This window comes from Plecotus auritus, assembly GCF_963455305.1.
Source record: "Plecotus auritus genome assembly, chromosome: 8".
NCBI classification, from domain to species: Eukaryota; Metazoa; Chordata; class Mammalia; order Chiroptera; family Vespertilionidae; genus Plecotus; species Plecotus auritus.
Window position 1 is genome coordinate 119044889 of NC_137782.1, and position 20372 is coordinate 119065260.

At 45.6% G+C, this 20372-nt stretch overlaps 1 protein-coding gene across 3 annotated transcripts in view; it reads left to right on the forward strand.

The window, feature by feature from the left end:
- ST3GAL5 (ST3 beta-galactoside alpha-2,3-sialyltransferase 5) overlaps positions 1–20107 on the forward strand; it is a 56073-nt gene extending 35966 nt beyond the window's left edge. For all 3 annotated transcript variants that reach the window (XM_080685118.1, XM_080685120.1, XM_080685119.1), the window contains exons 4-7: positions 7828–8171; positions 12173–12359; positions 13606–13764; positions 17190–20107. In XM_080685118.1, coding sequence (XP_080541244.1) covers positions 7828–8171; positions 12173–12359; positions 13606–13764; positions 17190–17438 — 939 coding nt within the window. In that variant the 3' untranslated portion in view covers positions 17439–20107. The remainder of the gene's footprint in view (positions 1–7827; positions 8172–12172; positions 12360–13605; positions 13765–17189) is intronic.
- Positions 20108–20372: the final 265 nt, after the last annotated feature.

Sequence of the window (20372 nt, forward strand, 5' to 3'; positions counted from 1 at the left end):
GGGCAGCCAGCAAGTTCAGCCTGGAAGACGGTTTTTGTTGTTAACTTTATTGACTTTTAGAGAAAGGAAGGGAGAGAGAGAGAAACATTGATTTGTTGTTCCACTTATTTAGGCATTCTTTGGTTAATTCTTGTGTGTGCCCTGACCGGGGATTGAACACACACCTCTGGTGTGTCAGGACAATGCTCTAACTGAGCTATCTGGCCAGGACCCTGGAAAACTTAAAAATTGAAGCCCTCATTCCCATGCCTTGATTTGAGGGACCTGGGAGATCCTGTGTCTCTGAGAGTCGCCCATTCTCTGCATACCCTGGGTGCATGCAATCCAGACCCTTCGGCATCCTTTGGAGCTGTCTGCAGAGAGAAGAGGAGCCTTCCTCTCTGTCACAGCTCCGCAAGGTGATTCTCTCCGAAAGGAGAGATTCTCCTCCTCCAAGGCTTAAAACTTGGAAGGAGGAGAGAGGCTAGGAGCTCCTGGTTAGAAGAAATTGCCCCTAGTGGCTTTCTCAGAGCTGGTTGTGTGTCTTTGAAGGAGTTGAAACAAAAGAAAAAAGAGAATTGCTGTTGCTTTCAATTGCTGTTGCTTTCGGCATGTGTGGTGGCATTGGAAGCATTTATTTGCCAGGGGTTGATTATTGCACCCACTGTGAACGAGGCCAGGGAGGGGTCACGGTCAGAAGACAATGCTAAGCCTTGTACTCTGCTCACAGTCTAGAAAATTAAGTTTGAAGCCTGCAGTGGAACTCGGCCATAATGGAAATCGAATGAAATTTCACTCTTTCCAAACGAAACTTCTGGAGAGAAAATGCAGCCACCCAGCAGCTTTGAGCACAGGTAGCCTGAACACCCACCTCTCCTTCCAGTCACGCGTCAGTCACCTGCTTCTCTAGGTCTCCCGTGGCGCTCTGTCCCAGGAGGCTTGTAAAACCAGATGCTCGTGATGTCATTCTGTAGTGAGGAACTAGACCTTTGTCCTCGAAAAATTGCTGTTTCTAACCTTCAGAGCCAGAGTCCAGAGACAAGCTTGTCTAGTATGCGCAGCCCCTCTGCCCTGCCCCCTCTGGCTGGGCATTGAGGTCCTGCTGGGTAGCAGGTGGGGTCAGGGGCTGGCCCTCAGTTCTGGGGCTGCGCCGGGAGGGACCACTTCCTCTCGGGCTTTCCCACTGACTGTTCATGAAGATCTCGATTCGTGGTCAGACTCCTGTTCCTCCGGTGTTGGTGTGCTGCTCTCTGTCTGTAGAGGCTGCGGTTTTTGGAGTTTGGGAGATAATCATTAGCCCAGGCTATGCCAGCTCTGCCCTTATGATTATGCTGCTTTGAGCCCACAAAGTGCCTGTACTAGTGCCAGTCTTGCCAGGTGTCTCAGACATCATGACGTGACCTGAGACAGTGGTCATGCATAGTGTCTGCAGCCTCATCTGAGGCTCCAAGAATAACAGTTTCCCTTGTCAGAACCAGGGCCAGAGCCTCTCTCTCTCCCCCTCTCCCCTTCCTCTCTCTCTAAAAATCAGTAAAACATTTTTAAAGTGGGGGTTCTACTATAAGATAGATATGTGTCTACAAAAATGTTATTATAGCAGCTGCAGACAAAGTACCCATGTGGTGGTGGCCAGGCTGTGGGATGTGGAGCCGAGGGTCCACAGTGGGCGGGTGACCACATGGGCTCTGTTCAAGAATGGAGTGGGGAGGGAGGCTTCCCCAGCCACCCCTGGGACAGGGAAATCTAAGGTGGAGAGAATGCTTGACTAGCAGGCTCCCTGAAGAGGGGAAGGCTGGAAACATTGTCCAAGGAAGATCTTATCATGTTTGCAAGAAGTAGATGATGCTAATACAGGAAGCTAAATCAAGATGTACAGGTATTGGATCAAAAATATTCATCTTCATCACAATATCATGTAATGATGGTTAAGAATTATGTGTTTTTTTAACTTAATAAATCTTTATTGTTCAGATTATTACAATTGTTCCTCTTTTTTGCCCCATAGCTCCCCTCCACCCGGTTCCCACCCCACCCTCTGCCCTTACCCCTCCCCCCCACTATCCTCATCCATAGGTGTACGATTTTTGTCCAGTCTCTTCCTGCACCCCCCACTTCCCTTTCCCCCCGAGAATTGTCAGTCCACTCCCTTTCTATACCCCTGATTCTATTATATTCACCAGTTTATTCTGTTCATCAGATTTTTTTATTCACTTGATTTTTAGATTCACTTGTTGATAGATATGTATTTGTTGTTCATAATTTTTATCTTTACCTTTTTCTTCTTCCTCTTCTTAAAGAATACCTTTCAGCATTTCATATAATACTGGTTTGGTGGTGATGAACTCCTTTAGCTTTTTCTTATCTGTGAAGCTCTTTATCTGACCTTCAATTCTGAATGATAGCTTTGCTGGGTAGAGTAATCTTGGTTGTAGGTTCTTGCTATTCATCACTGTGAATATTTCTTGCCACTCCCATCTGGCCTGCATAGTTTCTGCTGAGAAATCAGCTGACAATTGTATGGGTACTCCCTTGTAGGTAACAACTGTTTTTCTCTGGCTGCTTTTAATATTCTCTCTTTGTCTTTTGCTCTTGCATTTTAATTATGATGTGTCTTGGTGTGGTCCTCTTTGGATTCCTTTTGTTTGGGGTTCTGTGCGCTTCCTGGACTTGTAAGTCTATTTCTTTCACCAGGTGGGGGAAGTTTTCAGTCATTATTTCTTCAAATAGGTTTTCAGTACTTGCTCTCTCTCTTCTTCTGGCACCCCCAAAATTCAGATGTTGGTATGCTTGAAGTTGTCCCAGAGGCTCCTTACACTATCTTCATATTTTTGGATTCTTTTTGCTTTTTGCTTTTCTGGTTGGGTGTTTTTTGCTTCTTTGTATTTCAAATCTTTGACTTGATTCTTGTGATCCTCTAGTCTGCTGTTGGATCTCTGTATATTATTCTTTATTTCAGTCAGTGTATGCTTAATTTCTAGTTGGTCCTTTTTCATATCCTCGAGGGTCTCGCTAATTTTATCGACCTTTTCTAGAAAATTCTTGAAAAACCTTATAACCGTGGTTTTGAACCCTATATCCAGTCGTTTGCTTTCCTCCATTTCTTTCATTTGTGACTTGTTTCTTTGTCTCTGCATTTTGGCTGGTTCCCTGAGTTGATAGAGTGGCTTTGTGTGCTAGGTGTTCTATATGGCCCAGTGGCTCAGCCTCCCCAGTTACCTGAGGTGGGCACTCTTGGTGCACCCCTTTGTGGACTGTGTGTAAGCCTTGTTGTAGTTAAGTCTTGATTGTTGTTGGTATCACTGGGAGGAATTGACCTCTAGGCGAATTGGCTGTGAGGATCAGCTGTGTTTACACTGGGAGAACTTCTGTGCTGGAGACACCCTTATGAGACAAGACTTGCAAAAGCCTCTGTGTTCAGCTTGGATGGGGCGGAGTCTCAGGGCAAAGCAGACAGCATTGGTTTCCCATCAGCCCTGTCCTAATAGGCCCCTGTGTCTCAGTGTCCCATGGTAATCGCTGCAAGCACCTCTAAGAGAAAGCCGCCCTTGAGTTCTGCCCGCTGCCAGACAGTCCAGTTTCTCCCTGAATGAGTCTGGGTCCCCAGAGTCTCGCCCAGAACTGGAGTTCAGTGCAGTTGGGAGCTTTTGTCTCCCTCCCACTTGAGAAAGTCAGCCATGTACTCAGTTGCCCGCCCTCTCCGCATGCACACGCCTCGGTACCTCTGCCTTCCGCAGTTCCTCTGAGTCTCAGTGTGCTTTTCTCTTTCCTGACAGTCCAGTTGCACCCCGTATGAGTCTGGGTCCCAAGAGTCTTGCCCGGAACTGGAGTTCAGCGCAGTCGGGCGCTTTTGTCTCCCTCCCACTTGAGAAAGCCAGCCGCACACTCAGTTGCCCATCCTCTCCACTCGCGCGTCTCAGTACCTCTGCCTCCTGCAGCTCCTCTGAGTCTCAATGTGCTTTTCTCTTTCCTTCTAGTTGTAGAATTTCCACTCAGCCAGCCTTCCTGTGGTTCTGGATGATGTCCGTTTTGTCTTTTAGTTGTAGTTTTGAAATTGTGCGAGGCAGCAGTTTAGGTGTTTACCTATGCTGCCATCTTGTTTTCTCTCCAAGAATTATGTTTTTAATAGTTTATTGGCTTGCTTAATTTACCAGGGAATCCAGTAAAATCTTAGTGTAGTAGAACCTATTGTTATTTAACACTAACCATTTGCCTCTGATGTTTTTTGATTATCTCACATCTCTAAACTGCAGTTACCTTTGGGTTATTAATATAAAGTCAAAGCCCTAGCCGGTTTGGCTCAGTGGATAGAGCATCAGCTTGCGGACTGAAAGGTCCCAGGTTCAATTCTGGTCAAGGGCATGTACCTTGGTTGCGGGCACATCCCCAGTAGGAGGTGTGCAGAAGGCAGCTGATCGATGTTTCTCTCTCATCGATGTTTCTAACTCTCTATCCCCTCTCCCTTCCTCTCTGTAAAAAAGCAATAAAATATTATTTTATATATATATATATATATATATATATATATATATATATATATATATATATAAAGTCAGGGAGGAGTATTTTTTAAAAATATATTTTTATTGAGTTCAGGTAGGAATGGAGAGGGAGAGAGAGAGAGAAACATCAATGATGAGAGAGAATCATTGGTCGGCTGCTTCCTGCATGCCCCCTACTGGGGATCAAGCCTGCAATCCAGGCATGTGCCCCGACTGGGAATCGAACCCAGGACTCTTCAGTCCCCAGGCTGACGCTCTATCCACTGAGCCAAACAGTCAAGGACAAGGGAGGAGGATTTTTAAGAACAATTTGTTAAAGTTAAGCACATTTTGGGATTAAAGACTTTAACATTAGACCTAAAACCATAAAAATCCTAGATGAAAACATAGGCAGTAAACTCTCTGACATTGCTCTTAGTAATATTTTGTTGGATATGTCTCCTTGGGCAAGGGAAACAAAAGAAGAAATAAACACATGGGACTACATCAAACTAAAAAGCTTTTGCACAGCAAAGGAAACCATCAACAAAGCCATCAACAAAGATAACCTGTCAAATGGGAGAAGATATTCTCCAATGATATATTCAGTAAGGGGTTATTATCCAAAAGATATAAGGAACTCATACAATCTAATACCAACAAGACAAACAACCCAATTGAAAACATGGGCTGAGGGCCTGAGTAGACATTTCTCCCAAGAGGACATATAGGTGATGCTCAGTGTCACTAATCATCAGGGAAATACAAATTAACACCACAGTGAGATATCACCTCAAACCTGTCAGAATGACTCATCAATAAATCATTAAACAACATGGGTTGGTGAAGATATGGAGCAAAGGGAACCCTCATGTACTTCTGGTAGGATTGTAAATTGGTACAGCCACTATGGAAAACAGGTCTGGTGGTTTCTCAAAAATTAAAAATAGAACTACCATGGGACCCAGCAATCTTACTTCTGGGTATTTATGCAAAGAAATTCAAAACACTAATTCAAAAAGGTATATGTACTCCTGTGTTCATTGCAGCATTATCTACAATAACCAAGAGATGGAAGCAACCTAAGTGTCCATCAATAGATGACTGGATAAAGATGTGGTCCATATATACAATGGCATATTGCTGAGCCATAAAAAGAATGAAATCTTGCCATCTATGACAGAATGAATGGACCTAAAGGGTACTAGGCTGAATGAAATAAGTCAGACAGAGAAAGTCAAATAACATGATTTCACTTACATATGGAACTTAAAAAAAAAAAGTGAACAAACAAAATAGAAACAAACTCAAGGATACAAAGAACACATTGGCAGTTGTTAGATGGGAGGGAGTTTCAGGGGCTGGTGAAAAGGTGAAGGGATTAATAAGTACAAGTTAGCAGTTATAAAAATAGTCATGGGGAATGTAAAGTACAGCACAGGGCACATAATAATATTGTAATAACTTTGTATGGTGTCAGGTGGGTATAGACTTATTGGGTGGATCGCTTCATAAGTTATATAAATATCTAATCACTGTGTTGTATAGCTGAAACTAGCATAATGTTGTATGCCAAGTATAACTGAAAAAAAAAATACCAGCCAGGCCAAAAACATGTTATACAAAAATCTAATAAAAATAACAAGACTTTGAGAAAAAACATAGCTGGGGCGAATATTTGAAACTATATACAGCAATAAATAATCGATGTAATAGTACTGTCATAGTTCAAAGGACATGTTCAATCCTAAAAATATTCCAGGAAACATAGGACTACACACACACACACACACACACACACACACACACGTGTGAAGGTGGTTTGGTGGTGGGAGGGGTAAGGCAGGGCCAAGGCTGCTGAGTGTGGACTTGAGAACAAAAAGCTCTGTGACGAGGGAGGACCTCTGCCAAGCGGTTGATCCTGAGGCAGCATTTGGCCAGACTAAACCAGGAGGCAGGCTGTGGGGCATGGGCAGTGGCACCATGTTCCTGCGGGCCTTGTGGGTTCAGCTGGGCTAGTGTACTTGGCATTAGATAGTTGTTCCTTGTCGATGCAAAATGTTAATCTACAGGGAAAATTGTGTATGACACCAAGGCAACTTCTGTGTTGACATGACATTATTCCTTGGTTACATTGAGAGTAATTTCCAGACTCTATGAAGCTCATTACCCCAACTGATAAGTAAGCCTGTTTTCTCACCCTGAACAGATTAAAACCTGAAATATGGAAAAAAATTTTAATTGTGGTAAGAAACACATAACATAGCATTTACCTTCTTAGGCATTTTTTAAGGACTATGTATATTCACATTGTGATTTCTAGAACTTTTTCATCTTACAAAGTTGAAATTCACGTTGTGAAACATTTATCCTATAAAGCTGGAACTACCCATTAAACACACCTTCCTCTCTCCTCCTCCCCCGAGTCTCAGTTAACCACCACTCTACTTTATACATTTGACTATGTTAGACACCTTATGTAATGGAATCATGCACTATTTGCATTTTTGTGACTGGCTTATTCCACTGGGTATAATGTCTTTAAGCTTCATCCATGTGGTAAGGTGTGATGGGATTTTATGAAATCTTAAACACCTCAAAGTATATCTTTCCCCCCCAAATTTACTTGAACAGGGTTAGGCTGGGGGTGGTAGGAGATGGAGGGTCCTTCCTGCTTTGAGAAAAAACACAGCTGGAGCAAACATTTAAAACTATATACAACAATAAATAATCCTTTATGAAATAAACTAGATGCCCCGTGCATGAAAATTCATGCACTGGAGGAGGGGTCCCTCAGCCCGGCCTGCCCCCTCTCACAGTCTGGGAGCCCTCAGGGGTGGGAGGTGACCTGGAGATCAGGGGAAGGCGATGCCCCCATCACACCTCTGCTGCTGCCACTGCCGGCAGTGCAAGCCTTGTCTGGCCCTGGTTACCTGAGCCTCGGGTGGCCTTGGGCAGCTGGGGGGCTAAGGGTGGGTCCAGCCGCACCATGCGCCTGCCACCCCCCACCCCCCTCGACTGGGCTGAAAGGACTGGGGGACTCCGATGGGGCTGAGGGGACTGGGCACCACCATCTTGTGGCTATGGGCGCCGCCATATTTGTGACGGTGTGGTGGTCAATTTGCATATTCCTTCTTTATTAGATAGGATACTCTTGTTGAGTCTATCTCATATCAGGTGATCCTCCCAGGTTTTTCCTTCAAGTTTCTCACATAAATTAACTCTTAAAAGCAGATGTTCTGTGTTAAAAGACAACAGTCAGAAGGGGAGCTACGTCAGAGACCTTACAGATGACACAGTGTCACCTCTAAGTGTATATTTCTGATGCCTGACAGTGTTGTGAATGCAGATTGGTGTGATTCCATTCCAGAGAGCTCAGAAATACGGGCAGCAAGTCTTGCAAAAGGAGTGCCGGCCTGGGTTTGCCAGGAAGTCCATGGTGCGACTGTTTGAGCACAGGTACAGCATGGACTTGCCGCCCTTTGTGAAGAAGGGCTCCAGGGCGAATGAGGCCGAGTACAAGTACGACCCTCCTTTCGGATTCCGGCAGTTCTCCAGGAAAGTGCAGAGCCTCCTCAAACTCTTGCCTGAGCACGACCTTCCTGAACACTTGAAAGCAAAGAGTTGTAAGCGTTGCGTGGTCATCGGAAGCGGCGGGATACTCCACGGACTAGAGCTGGGCCCGGCCCTGAACCAGTTCGATGTGGTGATAAGGTACGTTGGTTGAGACCAACCTTCCTCCTCTAGAGCTAGCTCACTGCTGTTGGTCCCCTGCATGCACCTGCTGCCATCGGGGAGTTGACTGTTGAGGAAACCAAAACAAAAACATGATATGATTAGATGCTCCCAACTGTGCGGTACTGACCCCAATTTGGCAAACCACTTTTCAGAAGAGGTGAGGTAGGAGGATGGGGAGGTTCAGATAAGCCAGCAAAGGAGGAAGGCTGTGCCAGACAAGGCCAGGAGGACAGGAGGCTGAGTGGGTGGGTGCCTGGCCTGGGAGCTGGGCTGGTGTGGGTGAGCCCTGCAGGCTGCTGGCTGGGCTGCGGAAAACACACACAACAGGCCATAAGGAGCCAGCCTGGATTCTTCTTGGCGTAGCTGGTTAAGATGCTCTCTGATTATAAAAGTAAAATACTTTTATTCTTGAAGATTTAAAAATACAGGAAAATATAAGGAAGAAAATGGCACTCGTGGCACAAAAACCAACCACTATTAATTTGCTGTATTTTTTCTTCACTTTTGTTGTACATACGTACTAATGAGTGCATTTATATTCTTATGAAGTGTTTTGCTTTTTTAACATAGTGTAGTAAATAGTTTCTGAAGTCGTTCTATGACTTTGGGAAACGAACTTGACTAAATGTTTATTATCTCTTTAAATGAGCATATCATATGTTACTTAGCACCCTCCTATTGTTGGACACTTAGAATATCTCCAGTTTCCTTGTTATTGTGAAAATGCTTTGCACGTTCTCATGCATGTGTCTTTACGTACATCTCTGATTATTTCCTTGGAAATAATGCCAAGAATCCCTAGAATTATTGGGTTGACGATATTTGAATGGTTTTTAAGGCACTTGATACACTTTAATGAACTGTCTCAATCTTAAGGGTGTCCAAAACCAGGAGCCTGATGAAAGTTGGGTCTTAATTAAACTTGTTGAAAGTAGGATGTGGATTTGACTGAAGGCCCAGGAGACAATAGGACGGGAGCCGGGCTTGGAGGTTGCAATCAGGGTGCGCAGTGTGGGGCCAGGTGTGAGATGGAGAAAGAAGAAATAGAGGCTAGAGATCAAATATGAGCCCAACCAGCATGGCTCAGCAGTTGAGCGTCGACCTATAAACCAGGAGGCCACAGTTCGATTCCCAATTAGAACACATGAGGGGCATGCAGGAGGCAACCAATTGGTGATTCTTTCTCATCATCAATGTTTCTGTCTCTCCCTTCCTCTCTGAAGTCAATTAAAAAAATGTATTTTTTAAAGATCAAATATTTGGTATATTGGAAAAGTGAATTACAGGATTTTCTGGCAGAGGACACCAAGATTTCTAATCTGGGGTCTGAGGCAGTAGTGGAACTGCTATAAAAAAAAATGGACCAGTTGAGAGAAATCTCTGGTTAGTTCAGATATTTTGAACTAAAAGCAATAGTGTGTACACACCACCTTTGTCCCGGCAGCTGAGGTCTCGGGCAAGGGTCCTGACTGTCCTGTGCCTTCGTTTCCTCACCTGTAAGTGGAGGCGGTAATAGCACAACCCTGAGAGGGTTACTGTGAAGATCAAAGGCATCCATGGGTTTAAAGTACTTAGAATAGTGGCAGCCCTATGGTAAATGCTCAGTAAATATTAGCATCAGATTGGGGGGAATGTGTAGGAATGTGGGGGCTAAGGAGGAGAGGGCAAGGGTATAAGGTGTTCTAGGCAAGAACCAGACTTTTGTAAGTTCTGAGAGAGAGAAGAAATAGCTAAGAACCAAGTTTTAGGTCAAAAGGGGTACCGTAGGCCCCAGTGACCAGAAAGCAGGATGGTGTGAAGCGGGAGTGTGAAGGTTGGGGTGAAGGCAGACACATCACTGCCTTTCACGGGCTGATGTCTATGTGACAGTGTGTGTCATGTGCTTTAGACATCCCAGTCCTCGATGAAACCACCACAGCCAGCCAATGCCAGAAATGAGGACACCGAAGGGCCCCGGGTCCATGCCAGGCCCAGCATTCCATATGCAGGGTTTTGAGGCTTCCAGAACCTCAAGCCTGGCCTTCTGTGCACAGGCAGCGTTGGGGGAGGCTGACAGGACCACGTGCCCATCGAATGGTGCAGGACTGGGAAATGGGGGTGGAGGTAAGAAACCAGGGGTGCTGATAGAGGAGGTAAGAAACCAGAGGAGAGATGTGGAGGAAACGGCGGCCTCCAGCCGTAGAGCAGCGGGATCTGGCTCTTCAGGGAGGAGGAAGGCAGGCAGTGAGATCTGGGTGAGGAGCCTCACTGGGCAGGAGGAAGAAGAAGAGGCCCTGGGAGAGCGGGAAGGGGGCTCGGAAGGTGCCTGGTGGGTGGCGGGCGCCAGACTGGCAAGCGTGGACTTCATGCATAGGCACTGGGAGGCCACTGAGCATTAGGCCAGAGAAAGGGTGACTTAGCATAATTAGAAGGGAGAAGCTTTTGGGGAGTAACTTTTAATATTTTTTAATTGAATTTAGAGATAGAGGAAGGGAGAGGGAGGTGGGAAGAGAGACATCTATGTAAGAAAGAAACATCAATCTGTTGCCTCCCGCATACACCCCAACTGGGGATTGAACCCACAACCTAGGTACGTGCCCTGATTGGAAATTGAGGCAGCACAGGGTGACACTCAACCAATCGTGCCACATTAGCCAGGGCTGGGGAGTAACTTTTAGACTGAAAGTGATTCTAAACTTAACAGAAAAGTTGCAAAAATAGTGCAAAGAACTCCCGTTCACCCTTCTCCCAGATTCCCCTTTGATAACACTTCATCACATTGTCTTTATCATTTTCTCTTTACATATGTGATACTTCTTTTTCGTTGCAAATATCTAGCTCCCTTACTCCTAAGTACTTTAGTATGTGTTTCCCAAGAGCAAGGACATTCTATTACAGAAGCACAGAGCAGTAGTCAGAATTAGGAAGTTAGCACCGATACAACACACCTTATCTATAGTCACATTTCACCAGTTTTCCTAATGTCCTTTATTTTAAAAAAGAAAAGAAAGCGGGGGTGGAGGGCAGAAAGAAAAAGGAAAAAATAGCTGGTCTAGGATCATGTCTTACATTTTGTTGTCATGTCTAATATTATCTATAATAATAAAAGCGTAATATGCTAATTAGACCAGACAGCTGAACGACCTTCTGGACATCCTTCCAGACGACTTTCTGGACGAAGCTGGGGCTGCAAGGGCCGAGGCAGCCGCGGCGGCTGTGAGGGCCGAGCCCCTTGCACGAATTTTGTGCATGGGGCCTCTAGTCTTTTAATAATCCAGGGATAGGTGTCTGAGATTTAGAAGAGGAAGTGGAATAGAAAAGGAAGGTTAGATACAGGTGATGTAGTACGGGTGAAGTACCAAACACACTACAAAACTATATAACAGTGTGAGCAGTGGTATTGCTTTGGGAAGAATTCTTAGACTTCTCTCCTGAACAACCACCCTTGTAAAGCCTTCACTGATCTAACAGTTGTAAGTGTCCCAAATCCTTGCTTTAAGACCAGACTGCACCTGGGCCCATTGCCCCCCCAACCCTCCCCCATTCGACCCTGTCCATGTATAACCCTCTCCATGTCTGCCTGGCCCTGGTTTTCCTTTCTGATTACCTTTTTGAAATTCTGGCAAGAGCCACTGGTATCTGAGTACAATGGGAGACTTTCAAGGAAACATCACTGCCCAGAAAAAGCCCAAAATATAATATGTTTGGATTGCCTTAACATGGCAGGTTGAGAACGAATTGCTTGACATTCAGAGATGAGCTCGGGGCATCCCTCACAGGGCATCTCACAGGGCAAGGAGGGCTGCATGCGTCTGGCATCTGAAAAGGCTGGAGCTGTGGGGGCAGGGAGGCTGCTGGGAGGGACACCCTGGCCCCAACCACTACCCATCCCCAGTCCTAAAAAAGTTCGGAGAACACGAGGAGGGAATTCTTTTGTGGTGTGATAAGGTAGCTAATGGCTTGCTTTGTCTGTTTATCTTGTCCTTTGTATAATACAGGTTAAACAGTGCGCCCGTTGAGGGATATTCAGAGCATGTTGGAAATAAAACGACTATAAGGATGACTTATCCAGAGGGTGCCCCCCTGTCTGACTTGGAATATTATTCCACTGACTTGTTTGTCGCTGTTTTATTTAAGAGTGTGGACTTCAACTGGCTTCACGCAATGGTGCAGAACGAAACCCTGGTAAGCGCTGGAAATCCAGCCTTCAAGTGTGTCTTGGGGGTCTCTAATTGTGACTGCAGACTTTTACTTTTAAGCAGATACGGTGGAATGCATACTTCTGTGTTGTGTTTTAAATAACCACTCCCTCTGTGGGGACCCCTCAGAACTCCTTGCTGGAAATTGCTTTCAGAACATGATCGATTCGCGGGTGGAGATCAAGATCATTACTTAATGGGAATATCAAGTTTTGGACAAAAATTGTTATTACTAAGGTTGATGACTCAATTGATTCACTGTTGATTCACTAGACTGGAACTTCTATCGTTTTTGGCTTTTTCTAGAAATTGGGTTTACATGGGTTAATGTAAACCATTATTGGGGATATTCAAAAGGATATACATAAAATCTCTGGGGAGTCTTCTCAAAGAGCGTCTCCCAAACTGCTTTGATTGGTGGTGTAAATTCACAGGAGTAAATTCCCAGCATTCCAGAGGGGCAGGTATGGAGGAGATGGCCTCACCTGGTCATATTCTTCTTTGTCTTTACGGTGATCATTCACACTACTTTATAGTCCCACCCATTATGTTGAAATTGACTTCAGAGGCCAACTGTCGTGGAGTGCGTGTGCCTTTATATTCACGTGCACAAACTAGCTGTCCACACAAGTAATAGGACATATTAGACTTTTCACAGAAGCTTCATGTGGTGGAGACTGTCTCTCCGGAGCTTGATCCTGTGCAGGTTATCATGGTCTTCTGGGCTTTCTATTGAATAGAAGTTGTCCTAGTTGGGACATGAAGCACATAGGAAAGGACTTAGTCAGTCACCAGGAGACTTCACGGGACGAGGAAACAGAGTAAGTGGAGAGAGAGGACCCTGGGTGAGGGCCTGACAGAGCCGGCACTCACAGCACTTACGACCCTTGAATTGGCGCTGTTTGCTTAGTCTTCCCTGGGCAGAATGGTGGCTTTCAATCCTAAAAAGGCTATACCTCCCCTGGTCATTCCCTAAGCAGTTTCTTCCCCAAACAAGAGCTGGTTCTGTAGTTTCTCTCCTTGTCCAATGCCACCTTCAAAAATCAGGTCCTTTAGAGTTGCGTTTTTGAGTTGAGATAATGACTTTGCAGAGATCTGTGACTTTGCTACAGAACGCATGCCCACCAGGGGCCATGACCACGGCTTGGCCTGGTTATCAGGGGATGCATTCTCCCTTCCACTGAACGAAGACTATTACATATCCCTAATGATTGCTTGTTTTCTTTTCTTAGCCATTTTGGGTACGACTCTTCTTTTGGAAGCAGGTGGCAGAAAAAATCCCATTACAGCCAAAACATTTCAGGATTTTGAATCCAGTTATTATCAAAGAGACTGCCTTTGACATCCTTCAGTATTCAGAGCCACAGTCCAGGTTCTGGGGCCGAGATAAGGTATTTATTTATTTTTTTGCTACTGAGAGTTAACTATTCTTGTCTGCGTTTGAGGGGTGACCTCTGTACATATTTCATTTAGACTCAGCTGTGTCCACAGAGGCATCTTCCAGTAGGGAAACCTAGGCCATGATGAGAAGCTGAATCTGTATTCACTACTCTGCACCCTGGGCTCATTAGTGTTCATTGGTTGTCCCTGGTGACTCATCTCTTTAGTATAGTCAGCACATTAGCACCTAGGTCACTGAGATGTTATTTAAGACTAGTGACCTGGTGCACCAATTCATGCACTTTAAAAGGGAATTAATTAGAAGATGGCCAGTGGGCCGGGACTAGGTGAGACGGGCCAGACACCCAACCTCCCATGGTCCCTCCCTGGCCAGCTGCACCAGGGGTGGCACCATGGCTCGAAGGGCTTCTGCGGAGTGAGTGGGGTCCCTCCAGCAGGTGGGGTCCCTTGGCCTGGCCTTCGGGGATTGGGCCGAAACAGGCTCTCCGACATCCCCCAAGGGATCCCAGAGTGCGAGAGGGCACTCTGCAAAGTTGCTGTTGTACAGGGTATGGAAGGCAAACACAAGTGTGCAGTAAACCAGATTCGGGCCAACAGTGCCCCAGCAACAACATAATCCACAGCCAAAGGTGGAATCACACAGCCCTGCGAGGAATTGGCTCCCTCCTCTCTGGTTTCTGGGTGCGTCACTGGAGAACTGCTGCTGCCAAGTCACTGCAGCTCAGCAGCTCCTGTGTTAGCGTCTGCCCCCTGGTGGTCAATGCACTCATAGTGACCGGTCAAGACGGTTGGACACTTAGCATATTAGCCTTTTATATATATAGATATTCATAACTATCTCATATAACTAACTGCAGGACACTGAAAGTCACTGTGATAGTCTGGAAAGTTCTTTACATTTTAACTCTATGGGCCACTCAGGTGAGAATTGACATTTCTCGTCACTTTAGAGGTAATAATAAATAAAGTCAGCTCCCAGAGCAGTACTTTCCAGTTGATGCCTGGGTCCTACCCCAGACATTCTGATTTAATTGGTCTGTGCTATGGTCTATACCTTGGATTTTCAGAGTTCCCTGGGAAATTTTATTTTGTAGCCTAATTTGAGAATCTTTGCACTATAGGCTGTTCACTGCAATTCTTTACCTGTAATTAGCCTGTGCTGCCACCAGGGGGCAGCGAGTCCCCTTTTACCTATTTATCATCTGAATAACTAGACTTGTGTCTTAAAAACTTATTAAAGCAGTGGAAATCTTCTTAAACAACATTTTGAGCAAAGCCTTTATATGTAAAGGAAAGCAAGGAATTTTGAAATATTGGGGCTGCTGTCCCCACTGAGATATTTCCTAGGAAGTGGAGCTGGTCAGGGTCACAGTTTACAAACACTGAGCTAGACTCTGAGGTGTCATCAGCTGATGGGCAGATTAGCAGGTTCTTCTATTTGCCACGTAAATCAAATTCTAATTATAAAGATCCTTGAAAACAACTGTGTGGACTGTAAAGGAAGAATTCTGTGGTTAAGGAAAACTAACACCTAAGTAGGCTCCTTGAGAACAAACCCTAGTTCTTTACTGTGCGCAGTGAGGGCTGAATCCACTCTGGCTCCCGCCTCAGGCTCGACTCCCCAGCTCACCTGGTCGGTTCATGGTGTTGATGCTCTTCCCCTACCCAGCAGGCTGCCATCATCTTCAGGGGCTCTGCCCTCTTTGGTGCTTTCCTGCCTCTCCAGCGATGGCAAGCCCACGAAGGCCGTGGAGTGCCTGCCCATTGCAGGAGCTTGTCCAGGACCAGGTTTCCAGTCAGGAGGTGGTGCCTTGTCCCTCCGAAGAGAGCGGCTCCACCCCTCTCCAGGGACTGTCGGGGTCTGTGGTTGGACTCACGTAGCAGGGGTTTTAGCTGCTCTCCCACACGAAGCACAGAGAGGCCCCCAGAACATGGCAGTCTGTTAGCATCACTTTCAACAAAAGTTTTCTAAAGAGAAACAGACTTTGGCAAAAGTTTTAAACTAAGTTATAAAGAGGCTTTCCTATAAATATGCTTGGGTATCTTTCATTCCTTTTAGATTTCTGCTTCTTTTAAAGACTGCCCTGTTTCTTTAGTAAATCCCATAGTATTTTTTTAAACACAGGCAAATGCTCATTTATTTGATTACTAGAGGCCTAGTACACGAAATCGTGTACAGGTAGGGTCCCTAGGCCTGGCTGGCGATCAGGGCCAATGGGGGCCTTCCTTCCCCCCCAGCTGCTGGCTGCTGGCTGCTGGCTGGAGCCTTCCTTCATTATGTGCCGCCTCCTGGTGGTCAGCGCACATCATAGCAAGTGGTCAGACTCCCAAGGAGACATTATATAGGATAGATAGATTTTATTTAGAAGGTAGCCTTTAAAAATGCACAGATTTGATTGCGTAAAATATGAAATTGCTGATTGGCAAAATGTATCAGAAACAAAAGTTAGAACAAAATAAGCAAGGGGAAATGTAGCATCTGTCTGACAGAGTAAATGCTCTCGGGGTACAAAGAGATCTTATTAAATCAAAAAAGAAAAGATGGCCAAACAAAAAAATAGAGAAAGGCTATGAACAGACATTTCACAAAAGAAGAAATTAATACAGAGAGGGAATATGTGATAAAATGTTCAACTTCACCCATAATCAAATTAAAGCAAATGAGAGCCAAATGACATTTTTTGCCTATTTTATTAGCAAAGATTTAAAAGCTTGATAATGTCGATGGGGTTTTTATTGTTATTGTGATTATTAACAACATTGGGTGGGTAGGCAGTAGGAAAGCAAAAAGTGTAAGTGGGGCATAGCTGAGAAGTCTGAGTAACTTAACAAAATGGGCTTTTTGGAAAGAAAGCAGATAAAGGCGTTGAATTTAATTCTTAGATTTTGGGCAGAATGTAGTTCTTAGCTTTTGGGTAGAATTATATGTTGGCACTTCTTCTGGAGGGTAGTCTAGCAATATATATCTATTTTAAATATAAATAGTTCTTGACCCAGTAATTGTAAAATTTTTAGTGTAAAGAAATTAAAGAAATCTGAAAAGATGGATAATCTAAGATGCTCACCATAGCATTAACAGCAAAGGACTAAAAGCAGCCTACACATTCATCCTTAGGGGATTGTATAAACATATTATGGTATAGTCAATGCAATATTGTGGGACTGTGAAGGGTGAAGAAAAGCTAATGGATATGAGAACACCTTCATAATAAGCTAGAAAATTGAGTTGCGGAACATCCCATTTTTGTTTAAAAATAATGTGTATATAGAGACGCACAGGAAAAGGCTTGGAAATAAACAGCAGACTGAAATTGTGGGATGTTTAAAATTGCAGCCTTTATTGCTGGCACAGCATGTATGCCACGTGGGAAGCAGCGAATTGTGCTCAGATGGTTGGGTCTTTTTCCTTTTTCAGAACGTCCCCACGATTGGTGTCATTGCCGTTGTCTTAGCCACACACCTGTGTGATGAAGTCAGCTTGGCAGGCTTTGGCTATGACCTCAGCCAACCCAGAACACCTCTGCATTACTTCGACAATCTCTGCATGGCGGCCATGAACTTTCAGACCATGCACAACGTGACGACGGAGACCCGGCTGCTGCTGAGGCTGGCCAAGGAGGGCGTGGTGAAGGACCTCAGCGGGGGCATCCACTGCGAGTTTTGAACACAGACAACCTCACTGGAAATGCACCTCGGACTCTGAGGGCCGCTTTTCTTGGCCTCTTGAGGCATTTCTTCTACAAATACTTTGAGATGCAGCTGGTGTTTTTAACTTTTAATTTAAGAGACAAAAACCAGTTTCGCTCTTCCCACTCCTCCCCCCCGCCCCACCCCTGTATTTATTTGAGGTAGGTGTTTTTGCACAAAATTTTGTAAATTAATTTTGGGAATTGAATTGGAAAGACTTTTCAAAGAGAACTGGGTTAATGATGTTTTACTATAGTTTAAGAAAGTTATTTAATTTGTAAGAACGCTGTCCACTTGTAGTGCACATGGAATATACCAGGTCAGTGGAAGGAGAGGGGAGTCGGCCTTTGAGGAGAGTCCTGAATACCTGTTTCTGGTTCTTGTTACCCCAACATCTGGGACGAGGTCAGAGGCCCTGTCAGGAGGACCTGCTCAGGAGCTAACCCTCTGGCCTGGTCCCACCAGGCGACATGCAGGGATCAGCAGGGGGGCTGTCCTGAAGGTCCCCGTCAGGGAGAGTCACAGAAGACATTTCCCGTGTCCTCTCAGCGCTGCAAATCGGCCCTGGGCTGCAGAGGCCACCGTCTTCCCTGCAATTAGGACAACTATGAATTTCTTGAGAGTTTTTAACCGCCCGTCCAAAGCACTTCCATGTTCATCTAAGGTGTTACACTGCCCATCCCAGGAGGCTTACAAGAGTTAGGACAAAACCTCTGTTTTCCAGAGTCGTAAAAGAACAAGCCCTTTCCAAGAATAATATGTTTTCTGAAACACTAAAGTGACATTCTCCCAGTATTAGCAATTGCCTATTTAAAAAAATTTTTTGAATGCCTGCCCAGCAGTATGTGCCAGGCAGTGTGCTGGTCAGAAGAAAAAAAGAATAAAAGTTTTTGAGGCGTTCTCACAGTATAGTTAATTTGAGTGCTTTTATATACACACACACACACACACACTAATAAAAGGGTAATATGCTAATTAGACCGGATAGACCAGATGTCTTCCAGATGTCCTTCCGGACAAAGCCACTGTGGTGAGGGCCGAGGCAGAGGCGATTAGGGGCGATCAGGCCAGCAGGGGAGAGTGGTTAGGGGCCATCAGGCCAGCAGGGGAGAGAGGTTAGGGGGATCAGGCCTGTGGGATTAGGTCTAAACCAGCAGTTGGACATCCCCCGAGGGGTCCTGGATTGGAGAGGGTACAGGCCGGGCTGAAGGACCCCCTCCATGCACGAATTTCATGCACTGAGCCTCTAGTGTGTGTGTGTGTGTGTGTGTATGTGTGTATATATATATATAAATAAGTCTACCGGAAATGTCCTTTTTGGATGCTGCTAGAGGGAGACCTCCCTGTGGAGGGACCGAGGGTGAAGGCTGCCTTCTCCTGCAAGGGGCTTCGCCTCAGGCAGCTGTGAGCTTTTCCAGAGAGATGGTGTGTCGTGGCTTCTTCCAGAGAGCAGGCTTGTGAAGCTCTTGTGTCTTAATTGCACGCCTCCGCCCCACCTCTCCTGCGCCTCCACCCCGCCTCTCCTGGCTCCTGCTGCTGCCTCTCCCTCAGATCTCGGTTCTCGCATCTCTCACCTGCATCTGCAGCTCCAGAGCAGCTTGGGCTCCCCGCCCACTCTGATGTCTTCCTCCCTGCTGCCTCCCAGCTGGTGCAGGTCAGAGCCAGTCGTAGCACTGCAGCAGACTCCCTTTGGCTCTCGGGCTCTGGGCAGGCTCAGATTAGCAGGCGCAACAAAATAATAGTTCTCTGGTTTGTGTCTTAACATTTCCCATGGATTTTATTTCCCCTGTATAAGATACTGTTTATTTAAGAGAAAATGCTTTTGAATTCTCCCCAGTTAAGTGACTTGAGATCTGAAGATGGAGACTCAGGGAGACAGACCACAGTTGTCCTGTGACAGCTTTTCTGTGTGTGATTTTTTTTAGAGAGAGGAAGGGAGAGAGAGAAACATCAAGATAAGAGCAAAACTGGTCAGCTGCCTCCTGCACGGGCCCCCACTGGGGCTCAAGCCCACAACCTGGCATGTGCCCTGACCGGGAATCGAACCAGTGACCTTTCCGTGCACAGGACGACGCCCAACCAACTAAGCCACACTGGCGAGGGCGTGACATACTTCTTACTGGAACTTTGAGCCACAGAAAATATCAGTGAACTTTAGGTTTTATTTTTGTCTTTATTTTTGTGGGTTTTTCCTCCTATAGAAAGCATAGTCTCTCCAGAAACCTAGGCCGGCCTTAGAAAACGGCTGTGGCACTGGGATGGGTACCTCCCAATGATATATCCCATGTTTTTAGGCAAAAGCTAAATTGGGATCTAGACAGCGTCATATTTTTCTAGGTGTTACCATGCCTGCTTCATTGCTCCTTTTGTGTTCCACTGATTTTTTTTCATTTCCAAACAATGTATTCATAAGGCATTGACAATGTCTGTTTCCACAGAATCGGGGGGTAGGGGGAGTCTCGTCATCTGTTGGACCCATCAGTTAGGCTGTCAAACCAGCTTTGGACTGGACTGCTCGTGTTGAACCTCGTGGTCGTCAGCTGTCAAGTCGGTTTGTGGGGTAGACGGGCTTCCTTGTAAGAGAAATAGCTAAATAGTGGCCACACCTTAGTCTCCCCAGTGATTAAAGATTTCTGAAACCAAGGACCACGCTGTCTTAGCCGCCTTCTGTCTGCCGCGCTCTGGGACATGATGTCAATGGGACTGTCGAACTCGCCTTATTGTCTCGAGAAACTTTGAGACCGGCGTGGTAGGAAGATTGAGAAATGGTGACTCCGTCTCCTCCTTGGCAGGTTTACAGCGTCCAAGTGTGGGGTATTGTTTCATCTTTTGCTTGAGACACTTCATTGTGTCCACTGAGAAGGAGGAAAAGCAACAAACAGTACCTGTGACTTAGCCGAATCCCCCTCAG